General features: G+C 35.3%; 2 protein-coding genes across 2 annotated transcripts; one reads left to right on the top strand and one right to left on the bottom strand.

Annotated features, from left to right (window-relative positions):
• Positions 1 to 1,593: 1,593 nt before the first annotated feature.
• LOC143565444 (peroxisomal OPC-8:0-CoA ligase 1-like) lies at positions 1,594 to 3,517 on the top strand. Its single transcript, XM_077052410.1, has 4 exons — positions 1,594 to 2,985; positions 3,077 to 3,144; positions 3,215 to 3,317; positions 3,392 to 3,517. The coding sequence occupies exons 1-4, from the start codon at positions 1,609 to 1,611 to the stop codon at positions 3,515 to 3,517; spliced, it is 1,674 nt and encodes a 557-aa protein (XP_076908525.1). The 5' UTR covers positions 1,594 to 1,608.
• Positions 3,518 to 3,799: 282 nt separating this feature from the next.
• On the bottom strand, positions 3,800 to 6,450 carry LOC143565446 (acyl-CoA-binding domain-containing protein 4-like). The gene is made up of 12 exons (XM_077052411.1): positions 6,298 to 6,450; positions 6,084 to 6,161; positions 5,914 to 6,003; positions 5,739 to 5,805; positions 5,574 to 5,635; positions 5,334 to 5,473; positions 5,095 to 5,221; positions 4,781 to 4,895; positions 4,616 to 4,704; positions 4,446 to 4,529; positions 4,047 to 4,343; positions 3,800 to 3,971 (listed from the first exon to the last, which is right to left on the bottom strand). Exons 1-12 carry the CDS (start codon positions 6,391 to 6,393, stop codon positions 3,810 to 3,812), a joined length of 1,407 nt encoding a protein of 468 aa, XP_076908526.1. The 5' UTR covers positions 6,394 to 6,450; the 3' UTR covers positions 3,800 to 3,809.
• Positions 6,451 to 16,343: the final 9,893 nt, after the last annotated feature.

The raw sequence follows: 16,343 nt of genomic DNA, 5'->3' as shown, positions 1-16,343 counted from the left end.
AAAAATAAACAAATCGAACAACTTTTTAACAAAAATAAACTGACCGAACTACTTTTTTGACAAAAATAAACTAACCGAACTACTTTTTTTAACAAAAATAAAATACCGAAATATTTTTCTTTAATAATAAATAAACCCGAACAACTTTTCTTAACTAAACTAAACGAACTGAACAATTCGCTTTAACAAAAACAAGCGTATCGAACTACTTTTAAAAAAAAACAAATAAGCCAACCAAACTTATGTTTAACAACAAATAAAAAACGAACCAAACTAATTTTTTTAACAAAAATAAATGAACCAAATTATTTTTAAACAAAAATAAGCTAACCGAACTTGTTTTTAACAAAAATATCGTCGTAGCTTGCACTAAGGTGGAGTTCGATTCTATTACTTATTTTAGAAGTAGTTACATTCGTTTAGTTTAGTAAAAAAAGTAGTTTGGTCCGTTTATTAAAAATGTAGTTTGGTTCGTTTATTTTTGTTAAAAAAGTAGTCTGATTCATTTATTTTTGTTAAATAGTAGTTCGATTCGTTTATTTTTGTTAAAAAATAGTTTGGTTTGTATTTTTTTTGTTAAAAAAGTTTGGTTCATTTATTTTTGTTAAAAAAATTAGTTCGGTTTGTTTATTTTTGTTAAAAAAAGTTCGGATATTTTATTTTTGTTAAAAAAATTCGGGTCATTTATTTTTTGTTGATTATGGTTTGGTTGGTTGATTATGGCTTGATTGGTTATAGTTTGATGGTTAGTTCTTTAATTTTGAGGAAATTTTTAAATAGGAATTAAAACTGAACAATCACTTAACCACAGACTCATATGAATCATAAAAAGGGACTTAACCAGCTCAAAAAAAATTTTAGGAAGTCATTATGCCTCCGTTCTAAAACCACAGGGACGCAAATAATAATTTTCTCTTTATTTTAAAAAGTAGGTCCAGCTTTGAACACTGGATAATGCAAATGGTGGAGTGGTTACAATCACAAACCTGGTCAGCACCGAACCAGAGTTGACCAAACAAGTACTTGACTCAGGAGCAAAACTAGCCATTGCTGCTTATGAAGAGATGCACCAGATACTACTGTTGGACATAATTGGGTTTGTTTACGTGCAAAAAAGTGCAACTGGTCTGTGCAACTCTTGGCGTGTGAAAAAGTGAAACCCGACCAAGGTTAATCACAAGAACTTCGAAAACATATGCTGCGGGCACACAAGCAAATCAGATTCAAGAGGCAGCTTTGATTACCAATTCCTTGTGAGTTATGTATTGAAAAAACTTACATTTTTAAATGGAAATAAGTAAAAACATTTTTAAAAAATGACATATGAAACAGATAATGCCATATTATGTGTGTGAACAGATTCATCCATAATTTAATTAAAAGTATGATGGATGTTTACTACATAAGCTCTTATAATCAACAATCAATTCTTTAAGGGTTTTTCTTTTTTCTTTTCTTTTTCAAATGAGATGACCTACTACCTCTTGACATGGTCAAATCCGGCCAACAGCTGTATAATGCCACCGGAACTAACTCATTAAATTCTTCATGCTCCCTTAATTATAAATTTTACTTTACTGATTCTTACAACCCTTCCACACCAACAAAATGAACACTTTTCAAGATCAAAGAGTAAACCGAAACCGCAGTTACGACCCTCGAACCGGGATCTACCACTCCCTGATCAAACTCAAAGGAAAACACAAAATTCCAACTAGTCCCCAACTCAACACAGCTTCATTTGTACTATCTCAGTTCTCAAAGATGCAATCACCAGAGTCAAGGGTTGCACTTATTGACTCGGCTACGAGCCACCGAATCACTTACAGTCAACTCAACCGGTCAATCCACTCGTTAGCAGCTGGTTTGTACTACGGGCTCGGGGTTCGTAAGGGCGATGTAGTCTTTCTTTTGTCACCAAACTCGACACTCTATCCAACCATATGCCTAGCCATACTCTTAATCGGTGGAGTGGTCACAACCGCTAATCCGGTTAGCTCTGAGACAGAGCTAACCAAACAAGTACTTGATTCAGGTGCAAAACTAGCCATTGCTGCTCATGAAGAGCTGCACAAACTAGTTTCAACCAGAATTCCAACCTTAGTCACAGCCCGTGAGCCCTCGAGTGACGATGAACTGTCGGTTGAAGAGTTAATAGATTGCTGTGACTCGATGCTATTGCCGGATATTCGCACTGATCAGTCGGATACGGCGGCGATATTATACTCCTCTGGGACAACGGGAATCAGTAAAGGTGTAATATTAACTCACAGGAATCTTCTCTCTATGATCACTATACTCAAATGGGCAGCTGATAAAACATCAGCAAAAGACGATATTTTTCTCTGTTTTATACCCATGTTTCATATATACGGATTAGCCTTTTTCGGGCTCGGTCTGTTATGTGCCGGGACAACTACAGTGTTAATGAAGCGGTTTGACTTTCAAGGCATGTTAGAAGCAATTCAAACGTATAAAGTTAGTAACATTCCAGCCGTCCCTCCGGTTATTTTAAGTTTGGTGAAGTATAACGGTGGTGGCTATGACTTGTCATCTTTGAGAAATGTGGGTTCGGGTGCCGCACCGTTGAGCAAGCACCTGGCTCAAGGGTTCAGAGCAAAGTTCCCATGGGTTGAGCTGAAACCAGGGTATGGGCTGACCGAGAGTTGTGGGGCAGCTTGTTTTTTTGTTACTGGTGAGGAAGCTAAAGCTCGGTCAGCAGCTTCAGGTGGTTTATTGCCAAGTTTTAGTGCTAAAGTGGTTGATCCGGTCACTAGGGTTGTGATGGGTCCTTATGGTGAAGGTGAGCTGTGGTTAAAGGGACCAGCTGTGATGAAAGGTTATTTAGGAAACGAAGCAGCGACATCTGAAACCATTGATTCGGATGGGTGGTTGAGGACTGGTGATCTTTGTTATTTTGATGAAGATGGATATCTTTTTGTTGTTGATAGAATAAAAGAACTTATAAAATATAATGGGTATCAGGTATGCAACTCAAAACAGCTTGTTTCTAAACAATTAGTAAATTAAAAATACAAAAATATAGTATTTAAAAAAAATGAGTTTATGAGTGCAGGTAGCTCCAGCAGAACTGGAAGCCATACTACTTAATCATCCCCATATACTTGACGCAGCAGTTATACCGTAAGTATGAAACAATTTAAATCATTTTATACGAAAAATATAGATCATAACTATTTTTATAATCTTGTAGATTTGAAGATGAAGAGGCAGGGGAGGTACCTATGGCATACATAGTTGGAGCAAAAGGTTCTGAACTCAGTGAAGACCAAGTCATTCAATATATTGCGGGCCAGGTTAGTCTACACCCGTGTTTCTTCTTTGTACAAGGGCAGTGATGTGTCATAATGCCATTTGCTTCTAATGCCAGGTGGCTCCGCACAAGAAGATCAGGAGAGTAGCTTTCATAGATGAAATTCCCAAGTCTGTTGCTGGCAAGATTCTGAGAAAAGATTTAGTGGCGCGAAGCAAACAGAACATTAGATCCAAACTGTAACAAAGATGAAAATTACATGTGCAATTCTGTTATCAATGATTTTGAAATATGTGACGATAAAAACATTAGATATCAGGACCAATGATCTAAAAGAACCTTTTTATAATTTGTAGCAATCAAATTAAAACATAAACAAGACAAGAAAACATGATAAAAGGGACAAGTAAAAAAAAAGCATGTTGTTGTGTCCATCTTTAAGAAAGTTTTAGACGTCAGCAAACATTCCATCAAGCTTGCTTATGTTCATGAAAGTTGACCATTTGACTTTAAATTTTGGGAGGCCTTGTGTACCCTATGGAGACATCCATCTCCAAGATCCATTGTAACCTTGGCTCGGGGTAGAAGATTTATGGTCTAATGCAGATTTCTGGGAGCGGAGTGCTTGAACCTTCTCCTCCAGATCAGCACATCTAGATTTCTCAGCAGCTAGTTGACCTTGAACCGAGTGCAATTCCTAAAGTAGGTTGATAGAGAATACGAGTCTTTAATCAACAATTCGGAATTTATACAATATGTTAACTGAACATACCTTAGATAAATCTGTGTGAGTTTCATTAATTTCATCAAGCTTTGCCTTCAGAGTTGACTTTTCTGCTTTGACCCATGCGATGGATGATTCCAGTGCCTTTTTTTCTTCTTTAATAACACCATATTCAACCGAAAGATCCACCTTATTTTTTGAATTTTCGAAGGCTGTTAAATCTAAGCTTTCAGATTTAGCTAGAGCATATGCAGCGGTTACAGAAGCTGCTGCTGCTGCAGCTGCTGATGACTTAAAAATCTTCGGTTGTTTTGAGTCCTTTGGTTTAGGTTTCATCACAAAAACCTAATGATTTCATTAAAAGCTAAGAGACTATTAAAGTTCAAATTTTTAATAATAAACTTACACTTATAATTGTTTTTTTAACTAAAATAATGATCAATATACCTCATTGCTGTACTTTCCGTTGTATCCACCAAAAGCAACCAAAAATTGTTCCCCGTTTACTAATGCTGATGATACACTAAGACCCTGCTTAAAAGGGAAAAAAGAATTAAGGGCTGAAAACAAAGGTCGGGTGTTATTAAAACTAAATCAGGGCAAAGATTAATAGTGACCTCACTAGCAAGTGAATCTTTCTGGTTTACACTCGTTAAGACTGACAAAACAAGTGTAGACATATCCAGAACCAGCGTCTCTGTAGCACCTGCAATAAAAGATGATGTCATGGTTTGTTACCATCCAGCTATATATTTATTTATTTATTTTTATTTACTACTTACCGCTTTTACTATCTCCACCGCCAACTATAAACCACTTCTCATCGAGAGAAACGCCAGCATGGCCTGCTCTAGAAAACACCAAATTACCTTGAATCTCTGGTTGGGACCATTCTAACTGCATTAAAAGAGAGAGCTTTTACTTAAGATAAATCAAGAACCAGATAGAATACAATAGACAGCCCACAAGTCTGAACTAACAAATGGTGTGACAAAAAAAAAATTAAAGCATGTTATAATGTAACTAACACTAACAAATGTGTGTAAGCAAAGAACCCACAACTTGAATAGCAACCTAAAGAAAGATAAGTAATTACCGTCTCCAAATCCAACACTTGCAGATCATTGAAGAAAGTTGATTGAGAACAGCCACCATAAATCAGAAAGTAGCGGTCTACATGCACTGCAGCCGTATGATCACATCTGGGAGCTGGAGGAGTCTTCCTACCAAAGAAAAATAAATTGATGCAACAAACATCTTAAGATCACTATAGCATACTGGAACTGCCCATAAAATTACCAAGGGATGCATAAATGTTTTTATAAATATACTTACGTAGTCTCTACAACATTCCAAATCATTGTCTCTAGATCAAGGATATTAACATCATTCAAAAGCTGTCTATGCTTGTCCTCTCCCCCAAACATTATAAGTTTTGAACCAACCAATGTCACAGATTGCCCACTACGAGCCACCTAAAAGATGCATCACAATGAAACCAAACATCATGTTGGCCGATTTGAAAATAATTACATAGAATTTTCCACACACGCAATAGAAAGATTCATGAGTTACCGGAATTTTTCCCGTGGCTTCCATAACTCCAGTCACTTGTGACTCGAAATCGATGAAACGAACTGCAAAATTAATCAATAAATCATGAGGTCAAACCGTCAAACAAATATTGAGTAACTCATGACCAGGAGCAAAACAATCTTTCTAAGATAAAATCTAACAAACCTGTCATGTTATCAGAGGTCTCCTTTGAGAGACCACCAAGGAGTAAGAGTTTGTTTCCCCATTTAATCTGTGCATTAGAAGTTACATTATATAGCATGATCAAATAACACCTGAAACGCATTGAGATACTAATAGACCTAAAAAGGTTGCACATTATTTCATAAGAAATGCTCACCATACTATGACCAGATATAGCATGATTATCAGCCTGTGACTGAGCTTTTAGTTTAATCGTTGACCAACTTAAATTTCTCAGATCAAGTGCCTGCAACCATAGCAACCCATTATAAAAACTTAAATCAAAAGTAAAAGTAGAAATACATTTGAAAATTGGCATGACAATACCTGAACATCAGATAACTGTCGTCCATTACGACTTCCACCAACAATGTATAGCTTTTCATCTATGACAACTGCAGCATGCTACAATACACGATGGAACACTAAAGGTAATCTTATATGTGAATAAGACAATTGATTCATATAATATTATTATACATAAACAAATACAGGTCAACTTGCGGTTTAAAAGCTTAATGAAGAGATGATATCTACAAACCTTATAACGGGCTGATGGTCGTGGCCCAGCTACTGGGAGAGCAATCCATTTATCATAGTCCACCTCTGAATGCCAATTGGAATTGTCTGAGCCCATACTCTCTCTTCCAGAGACCAAAGAGCTTTGTCAGTTAGTTATTGTGAGAAATAGCGGTTGTATGTAAATGTAATAACAAAATAGTACATTGCAAAAACATTCCAAGGACCATATTGCAACTATGCGCAATACTCTGCATGTAACACTGTTTATAGCCATGATATGAAGAATTTAACAATCAGCTTCTATCTCACAAACTATGTTCAGAATCCCCAGTTTAGAAAGACAGGATAATTGCATTTAGAGTTATAATAAACCATAAATGTTTAACAACACTCTAGGTTGAAATATGGTAGATGCATTTTGACTTCTGAGATCAGAAAGATATAATTTTGAATAGTAAAACCTTCTTATGGACTAGTTGGTAGATCAAAACCACAAGTCAAAATTTCGAAACATTTCCTTGTTTCAAGCCACATTTGAGTTCAAATTCTAGATTTAGTCTCACCCGCACACACTCATCAACCAAGCACAAAGATCAACAACCGAATCCAATTAAACACCACTGCATCAACAATTCATCACAACTTAACAATTCAAAACACTAACAATTAAACATTTCATACAACCTATAATTCAAAACACTAAAATTAGGTAAACATGATTAGAAATTTAAACTTCAATCACATAGAATTCAACATAGTGTGACAGATCAAAACCACAAGTCAAAATTTCAATCAAGCCCCATTTGAGGTCAAATTGTATGTTTAGTCTCACCGACACACACTCGTCAACCTAACAAACAAATCAACAGTTTAATCCGATTGAACACCACCAGGCATCAACTAATCCACTAACTAACAATTACGCAACTCATCGCCGCCTATAATTCAAACAATATATTCACACAATCAACATTATAAACTTGAATTATCAAAATGAATTTGAAACAGAATATACCTAATTAACAGTTTAAAAGTTGAAGTAATCAGAAGAAATTTGAGGCAGATTATATATATATGATACCTAAATAAAATGTAGAGTTTGTTGGAGCTTCTTACGATTGAAATCGAATTGATATGGAGATCACGATCCAGACGCAGCTTAGCTTAATCAAAGTGAGTACGCTTCGCCGACAAGTGAAACGGTTAAACGTCGTCGTATAAGTTTGGTGACAAACGTAATGAGTAAGTCAAAACCATTACCAACCAAACTTTTTTACTGTGCGGCTGACAGACAAAAGTGAAAATTTTATCGGTATCGAGTAATGATATCGAAACTAAATGTTTTATGAGTTCATTCACACATTTGGTGACGAATCTAGAAATTTTTATTCGGGAGAGATAAAAGTCAGAAAAAAGAATTCATTAAATATAAAAAAATACATATTACGGTAGTTCTATACATGATTTTATCTTTTGAAATGGTTTATTACTGTTTCATTCGTAACATTTTCAAATGTCTTTTTTATGCTACAAGTATATCCGGTTATTAAAATTCCTGTTGAAAATACAAACTAAATCTTTTTAGAAGATGATGGTTTTTTTTCTTAAACCTTTACATAACGCTTGCCACATAAATGAATACAATTAATGATTTTGTAACTTGAATCTAAAATACGTTATAAAAAGACACACTCTGATGAAGCCAAATTTTGTTAAGACGTTTTGATAATAAGGGCTTTAGGTGTCGTGGAAGAAAAGAATACGACACTTGTGGCCCGCGAAAAAAATAAATGAGACAAGATAAACTTAATACTACTTTTAGTTAAACTTGGATCTGTTTTTAAAATAAAACAGATAGTCATTCTTAAGTTGAGTGGGGCGACTTATGATGAATTTTAATAGCTTGTAAATAAGACAAGCTTTTTTTAGTTTATAATTTTAAAAAATTCTAAATTTGATAATCAATCAGATCAAGGGCAATTCAAGGCTGTAACTTGTAACACATGGCATTTAACTAGTGCTAGAGAATTTGATTTTCATTTACTTTTTTTACTTTGACAATTAATCCCCCATATATTATTAGATTTTTGTTTAACTTAATTATATTATTTAACCTAAAAAAAATCTAAAAACAACGCACAGTTTAGTTTTTCTTTTTTTTTTTTTACATTTTTAAAAACGGATCTATTAAAAAACTCATTTCTTTTAATATGGTTCGACAAATATTATTGGTTCGTGATACTAGTTACTTTGTTTAATATCTTAAATAATCATAAACTATAATAAAAAATGGTTTAGGTTGGGTTGTGAACCCCCCCCCCCCCCTTCCTCTTCAAGTCAGTCGCATGCGAGTTTGGTAATGCTCAAATACAGCAAGTTAGCATAATAAAAACGGGGTGTTGAGGTAACGAACCGACGCAAATTCACTCTATATCGGGATACGACACCGAAAGTAAAGCAAAAAATAAATTTGTCCACTCTTACATACAAATTATTAACATACTTAAAACAAAAATAAGCGCAACAAACAAAAAAAATGTGTTTTGCAGCCGCAAACCAACGCGAATACAACTATAATTGACGGCATCAGCACTAAATCGTTAAAAACAAAATGGTTCAAATGAAAGTTGTTTTAAAATAAAAAAATCAATCGGTCAACCAGACGCTGCCAAATGGACCAATAGGAACCTTGCGGCACCAATCTTCAATTTTTATCTATTTATAGATATCAAATGTTGCATTATATAAAACTATAAAAGATCCAAGTTACATAAGTTTTACAATTTTTTTTTTCTCATCTACTATAGGTTTATGTTTTTCCTTTATGACCTAAAGGTCTAGTGTTGAACTTGGTGTCCTTTTACTTAGTCTTATGCATATAGTTTTCGAGCTGGGGGTCTCTTTGAAAGCAACCTCTCTATTTTTTGAGATGGTGGTACGGTTTGCCTACATTCCACCCTTCCCACAGACCCTGCTAGCAGATTTGCTGTTGGCGGGATTTCTACTTTGTATGGTTGTTATTTATTTAATTTACTGGGAGGAAATTCATGATATTACGAAGACAACACCTTGCAACTTAAATGGTATGACTTGTTTTGATTATGGTGGAAATGTTATTTAGTTATGTTGTTGCTTAAGAAGAAAGCCAAGGCTTTGTTTGTCTTTTGGTCACAATCCAACTTAACAACTCTTACATATTCTGGTCTTGTTCCTTGTGTGATGTAGGGGCTGTTTAGGACATAATGCTCATTTGGAATGTGAGTTACAGATAGAAAAACAAATTTGGTATGCTAGACACTGTGACCTTCTCATTTTTATTGGTCTTTTAGACACTGTGACCTTCTCATTTGGTATGTTATATTCATTATTCATGATGTTGATGTTAGGAGATGTGTAAGGTTACATGCGGATCTCTTACAATATACATTTGATTATGTGTTATGAACAAAACATGTGTTAGTTGCCTGTAATTCACTACAAGTTGATACATTATATATCCTTTGTTATTCTTGATGTTATACCGAATTACCGATGGCCGTTTAGTGTTACATATGGTTCTTTTATTACAATCAATGTAAGTATTACAAATATGTGGTTGTAGGTTCAAATCTTTGCAAGTGAAGGGTAAAAATAAAATTTTACTGTTAACAAAAAAAATGCTTGGCCTTGAGGCTTGTTAGACTATCTGCTATGATGGGGGGCTTCGAAGCCCCTCCACAGCGCCACGTGGGCACTAGGGCATCGAAGCCTCAGGGGATAATGTCCCTCTATGGTGAGGGGGCTTCGAAGTCCTTTAAATAATATATTAAACAATAATATAGTAATACTAAGATTTAAATTTAAATAAAAATAAAAACCAGACAATAAAAAAATAAAAATAAAAAACATACAAATAAAAAAAATAAAAATATAACCAATATTCGTCGTCCTTGTCCGTGTTTTTATATTTGGCCAATATCTTTATTTTTCTTTTTTCCATCACCGCCCGCGTCGGAGGATCTAGATGCGATAAATCTTTTGTGAGGTGCTCAAATTCCTTTTCTTGCTTCCGCTCCAATTGAACCCTTTGTCTTTGTTCATGCGTCGCTTTGTTTTCCGCATGCATTGCCTTTCTTTCTTCGTGCATTCTCATGAGGTTCTCCTGCTTTTGTTTTTTAACGTTGGCAATCTCAGTTAGCCTGAGCTCCAAGTTGTCAAAACGCGAGCTCACTTCGGAACTCATAGAGGATGTTGTTCTGTACAAAGATCCTCCACCTCTAGCCGCTGCCTTGGCTTTATCTCTTCATACCGGACGTGGCAACTCATCCGGTTCATCAAAAATAAATTTCAGATCCAACTCATTTAGATTAAGTTGACAACGACCATCTGACATGGGTTGAGACGACGATTGATTGGCCGAAGTAGACGTTGTCTTTGACCGTTTGGACGGTCGCGGTGGTGATGATGTCGGGACCGGATGCCACTTTGGCGAGCTTATGCATTGTCTCCAAATTTTCATCATATTGAAATCTCAACGATAAACGGCCCTTTATTGTTTTAAGCAAGCCTCTATCACGTCGGCATCGCTCATCCCGTTTTTTTTGTTGTTGTTAACGCGAGTGTTAACGTTTGTGAAGTTGGTTAATTTTTTGCGTATTGCCTTCCAGTTATTGTAGTTGGAAGCATTCATGCGGTACTCACCTCGACCCATTATAGCAAAGAACTTAGTGCGTATTTTTTCCCAAAACTCCGGGGAATGTTTGCCGTCACATTCGATGCATATAAAAGCTTAGTATTAGTAAACAAAAAAATAAAAGATAGAAAACATATAAATATTTTTATAATATACCTTGAATCGAGTATTCGGAAGAGTCGATCCACGCTAATGCTAACGCCATTTCCTCGTCCGCTTCCCACATTTGTCGTTCGACCTTTTTGGTTGTTCGAGCGTCACCCGGGTTCTTCTTTTTTTTATGACTTCTTTTTTTACGGTGGACTTGCATTTCGGGTACATATGTTTCGGGTATTTGGGTGTTGGGTATTTGGGTTCAGGATACTTGCGAAGACATATACGGCATTGGCGATCGAAAGAACATATCAAGGTAAAACGGTTGCAATGGTGGAGGAATCATCGGTCGTTGTTGTTTTGCATACAACGGGTTGTTAAGGTTGACGTTGTTTGCGAGCAAAACTGCGTAGCTTTGAGAGGGCTTCATATCTAAGTTGGATGTGTAACAACCCATATTCACTTTACCCTTCTAAATATGATGATATGTGTTCTTTTAAATAGGCCTGTAAACGAACCGAACGTTCGGTGAACTTTCGTGAACCGTTCGATTGGAAGTTCGATTATGTTCGTTTATTTAATAACGAACGAACATGAACACATGTTCCATTCGTTCATTTATGTTCATGAATATTCATTTATGTTTGTTTATCTGTTAATAGAAAATAATTAAATATTTTTTGGACAAGTTATCTACTTAAAAAGTTATGTATTTGTTAATTTGTGTTCATTTATGTTCGTTTATCTCTGTTGAATTATGTTAAACTAATACAAGTTTTCAATTTAAAATAAACGAACAAAATCTTAAAATATTCGTTCGATTAAGCATTCATTTCCGTTTAAAGTTAAATGAACGAACACTAACATACCCTTGTTCATGTTCGTTCGAATTGTTTACATGTTTTTTATTATTCACGTTGATGAATATATCGGTCTCAATTTCTAGACTTTGTCGATTTTATTTGTGTTCGTGAACCGTTCGTGAACACATTCATTTCCTTAATAAATGAACACGAACATAAAATCTCGTTCGGTAACTGTTCGTGAATCGTTCATTATAAAAATTATTTCATTAATGAATGAACATGAACAAGGTCTTGTTCGTGTTCGTTCGGTTCGTTTACAACCCTACTTTTAAATATGGAAAGTTGAATTTTAATAATCCCAACTTTCTGTTATTGGTCAATAATAATCCCAATTTTGTTCATTCCCACCAGTTTAAAAAGTTGGCTCTCAATGGTACTCCATTAAAAAAAAACCTAATGATTTTAAATTTTTTTCTGAATTTCAAACTGATTTTTTAAGGCTTTTGATCGGAAGGAGGATACGAGTCGAGTAACGTAAAACTTAGCTCGAAATGATGCTTCAAATGACCAAAACTGGGATTATTATCGGCCAATAACAGAGGGTTATCAACCAATAACAGAAAGTTATTGGACCAAAACGTTGCCATTTTTGATCGGAAGGAGGATACGCCTTGAAAATATATAAAAATAACAAGTTTTGAACACGGTTAAACAACGAAAACCCGATCATTTTTTACTTTTTTAAGTTTGGTCAATCCGAACAAATAATTATTTCTCCTAAAAATATCTTTGTTGAATCAGACCCAAAAATTAAACTCATTAGCTAAAGAATTAAATGAGCAGTACAATCAACCCTTCATTTCTTTCAATCAGGCCCAACACAACAAACTAGGACCAAGCAGTCTAAGCCCATAACAATTAACTTAAAAAAATTTTACAAGAGTTTTTAAAAAAACAAACCCTAGAAGATTTAAAACTCACAAACCCTAGCAGCCTCCATCTTTCTCTTATGGACAGCCGTCGGACACATCCGCCGGAAATCCGCCAGAGATACACGATGACAGCAACCTAAGCACCACACCACCATCGGAATCGAAACAACTCACTAAACCACCGTTGACGGAAAATTAAGCTAGATATTCGGTTCCACCCCGCTGGAAAATCAAATCCGGCATTTAGGAAAGTGAAGAACGACTTGTATAGCATCTGACATGGCCTCCTCGGGTCACCGTGTAAACCATTCAGTGAACATGGTTTTGTAGCTTTCTGGCAAAAGTCCAATCCGGTGAGATGAAACTGTGGTCAATTTGGTCTCTTGGTTCCATTCTTCACCGAAATACCGACCTTCTTGAACAAACTGAGATATCCGACACTCATGTTAGAGTTTGATGTACATCTCGAATCTCTAGAATCATCACCGGAGAAGAACCTTAGGCTCGCCGAAATTTTGGCGCATGATGGAACCGTCCCGAAACGCCGGGTCTACAAAGACGAACTTCTAGCATGATTATTTCCAAATTTGTTTCCAAGATCTTCAAACTTTATTTTCAAAACTTCAACGGGTCTTCAAGAAATTAGCGTCTCGGTTCGGGTAATCGCGGAAAGAACCCGAATATCAAGAACAAAGTCGGTTGATTCAAACCCGCTCTGATACCAAATGTAGGTCCTGAACGCCGGATCTGACAACGGAACGGATTTTGTTCTTAATAAACACTCGAGACGGGTGCGGTAAAATCATACGATCGAATGAATAATATAGAGATAATGCAGATAACGAACGATCTCATAATCGGTAAAAAGATTAACATATTAAACGAACCGACCCCACCCAAGGTGAGCTCCCCTTGAGTGGGTGAAAACACCATACAAACACACACTAAAATGTGACACGGGTCCAATATTTATAGCTAAAAACACATATTCTAGAAGATATCCTCCCCGTTAAAGTTAAACGCGTGCACCGAAGCTCTCGTCTCGTATCCAGATTTCTCGCCTATTTTATTTGCTTGACCATATTATATTTAACGTGTTTTGTCATATTGATATTGCAAGTCACACATTATTGGCCTTACAGAATTGATGAGGCTGGAGGTTGTCGCATGCGGCGAGGGTGTTTGGGACGGAAAACGATGTGAGGGTGGGATTAGTTGATGACAATGATACTAGTTTGGATTTGAGACTCAGGAAACCCTAATTGAAATTGGGGAAGATGAAGTGATGAAAGTGGTAATATATATTTCATATTGTATAGCTATACCAAACATCAACTTATTTCACACGGCATGTGTTGTGGGTTGTAAAAACCGGAGGCATGGGGTTCGAATCCCAGTCTCTCCAATATTCTGGAAGATATTTTTAAATTGAATTAAAAGCTTAGGAGTAAAATGACCATTTCAACACTTTTTTGAATGGTCAAATGACAGATGGGTTCAAAGTGAGACTGCCCATAAACGAAAGGGGGGCAATATGCGAAAATTCATACTTGAACCTGCAAACGTCTCCCGTCCATAAAGCACAAGGTGACAAACAGTAATTTTCTCGATATATAATATGATAAATGGAATATTATATTTACAATTCATAAAACCGTTGACAAGAAATGTCACAACATGTGTTAAACTAAATATGAACCTAACCTGTCAATCTATATTGACATAAAAATTAAGAATACATAGAAATTTTCTTTTAAGTTAGATAATATTATAACTTAAAACAACATGTTTCAGCAAGAAATTATTCTGATAATAATCATAAATAAACCAAATATTGATAAACCAATAAACAAAACATCGTCAAAGATCAACAGTATCTAACATTCCATGTCATTCATATCTTAATGAACATACATTTTTGGTACTTGTATGCATCTTAAAACCTTTCTTGCTGCAAATTAGTGGGTTGATTGGCTTCACCATTGAGTCAAGGTAATTTAAAGCATGTTTAGGATTAAGTTTGAAAACATCTTATTGGTTTTTTTAAAAAGTCATTTTGAAAAGTAAAGATTTGAGCTTTTAAAAAACTGTTTTGTAATCCTTTCAAAAAACTAAATTAAAAAGGATTTTTGTGATTGTCAAACATTTTAGCTTATTGGCCTTTTGAAAACACCAATAAGCCAATAAGTTGTCTTCAAACACAATCCCAAACATGCTCTTAACTAGAGAAAGTTCTATGAATAATTCGTCCACCCCCAAGACAAAGTTGTATATGTTCATTTAGCACCGTTAATTTTGTAGCCTAAGTTAACTTATCGGCCTAGCCTTGACCCGGATGTAACCCGACCTAAACCCATTTCACATTTGACATGAAAGGTTGCCATTGTTTCTCGGTCCAATTCTCAGTTCTCACGATCCGGCTCTTGCTGGATAATCACCCCATTCCGTTGACATCCCTCTTTTAAAGTAAATCTCAATGAACACATACGACTATAGAGCTACTAAAATCATTAACATTGCTAGTAACGATTATCATTATCAACCAAATAAAAATCAAACATGTAATTGACTATCAATAGTTTTGACCTTTGGAATCCAAATACCTACATGTGAACATCGAACCCACGAAAAAAGGCCAAATAAAACCTCAAGAATGTCGGTTTATAGATCAGACTTCTTGTATTGTCCTATTCGCCTCGAGCAAAAATCGATAGAAATTCACATACCCTTGACCACCTACCCATGTATGGTCCCTGTTTATTCAATGTTGAAACATGAATTCTATCTTGAATAATAATAAATTGTCTTAGACATATATTAGATGCATTCTAACGTATATCATAATAGAGTAAATATATTTTCAGCTATATCATGTCAATTATGAATTATCTTAGAGTGTAAGATTATTCATATATAAGAGGGACACAATCATATAAAAGCTCGTTAGGGTTCGTTGGCCTTTTTTAGTTCGGGTTATAGTTGAAATTGTAAAAGAGGAAGCGGTTGAAGGGCGACAGCCTAATCCCAACCCGTTTGAGCCCCTCTGGACCTTGCATACCAAATCTTTGCATAGATTTTTAATTGAGTGAACAACTACACTACATGATAAAAGTTTTATCAAGGTTCGAGAGTTGGAGATCTTAAAAGTCAAAAGGACATTTATGTTTATCTTATTAGTTAAGTTTACTATAAATATATTTAAATTTTAAACTAAGATATTGATATTTGAGTTCTGGTGGGATTGGGTTTGTAGGGGTATTTATAATTATAAACCCTAATTATTTATTATTTTGCAGTCCCTGCTGTTTGTTTGTTTGTTTTTGTTAATTAAGCTTTTCCATCAACAACGGTGTTTGTGTTTTGTGTTGTTGATCTCCATTTGAAAATCGTAACACTACACTACGTACCAAGTGATGTGAATTAGGGTTTCTTCTTTGTTTCATTCATGCATTCACAAACAAGCAAACTGTAAGTAATTTCAGGTATTTATGTTATTTTTTCTTCGGAATTCCACGTACTGATTGATTATTTTGTAACTGGAAGCTCGTTTAGGGTTAAGCGA

The sequence above is a fragment of the Bidens hawaiensis genome, unplaced genomic scaffold (assembly GCF_021521415.1).
Source record: "Bidens hawaiensis isolate Kalapana, Puna unplaced genomic scaffold, B.hawaiensis_p1.1 tig00022340_1, whole genome shotgun sequence".
NCBI lineage: Eukaryota > Viridiplantae > Streptophyta > Magnoliopsida > Asterales > Asteraceae > Bidens > Bidens hawaiensis.
The sequence above is the reverse complement of the archived record's forward strand: the minus strand, read 5'-3'. Positions and strand labels throughout refer to the sequence as shown.

Excerpts from the sequence above, each read along its gene's own strand:
- LOC143565444 (XM_077052410.1), top strand. The coding sequence starts at position 1,609 with ATGAACACTTTTCAAGATCAAAGAGTAAACCGAAACCGCAGTTACGAC. Across the intron at positions 3,145-3,214 it reads CTTGACGCAGCAGTTATACC|ATTTGAAGATGAAGAGGCAG; the intron begins GTAAGTATGAAA and ends ATAATCTTGTAG. Across the intron at positions 3,318-3,391 it reads TTCAATATATTGCGGGCCAG|GTGGCTCCGCACAAGAAGAT; the intron begins GTTAGTCTACAC and ends TTCTAATGCCAG.
- LOC143565446 (XM_077052411.1), bottom strand. The coding sequence starts at position 6,393 with ATGGGCTCAGACAATTCCAATTGGCATTCAGAGGTGGACTATGATAAA. Across the intron at positions 5,222-5,333 it reads TGGAATGTTGTAGAGACTAC|GAAGACTCCTCCAGCTCCCA; the intron begins GTAAGTATATTT and ends TTTCTTTGGTAG. Across the intron at positions 3,972-4,046 it reads CTCACACAGATTTATCTAAG|GAATTGCACTCGGTTCAAGG; the intron begins GTATGTTCAGTT and ends AACCTACTTTAG.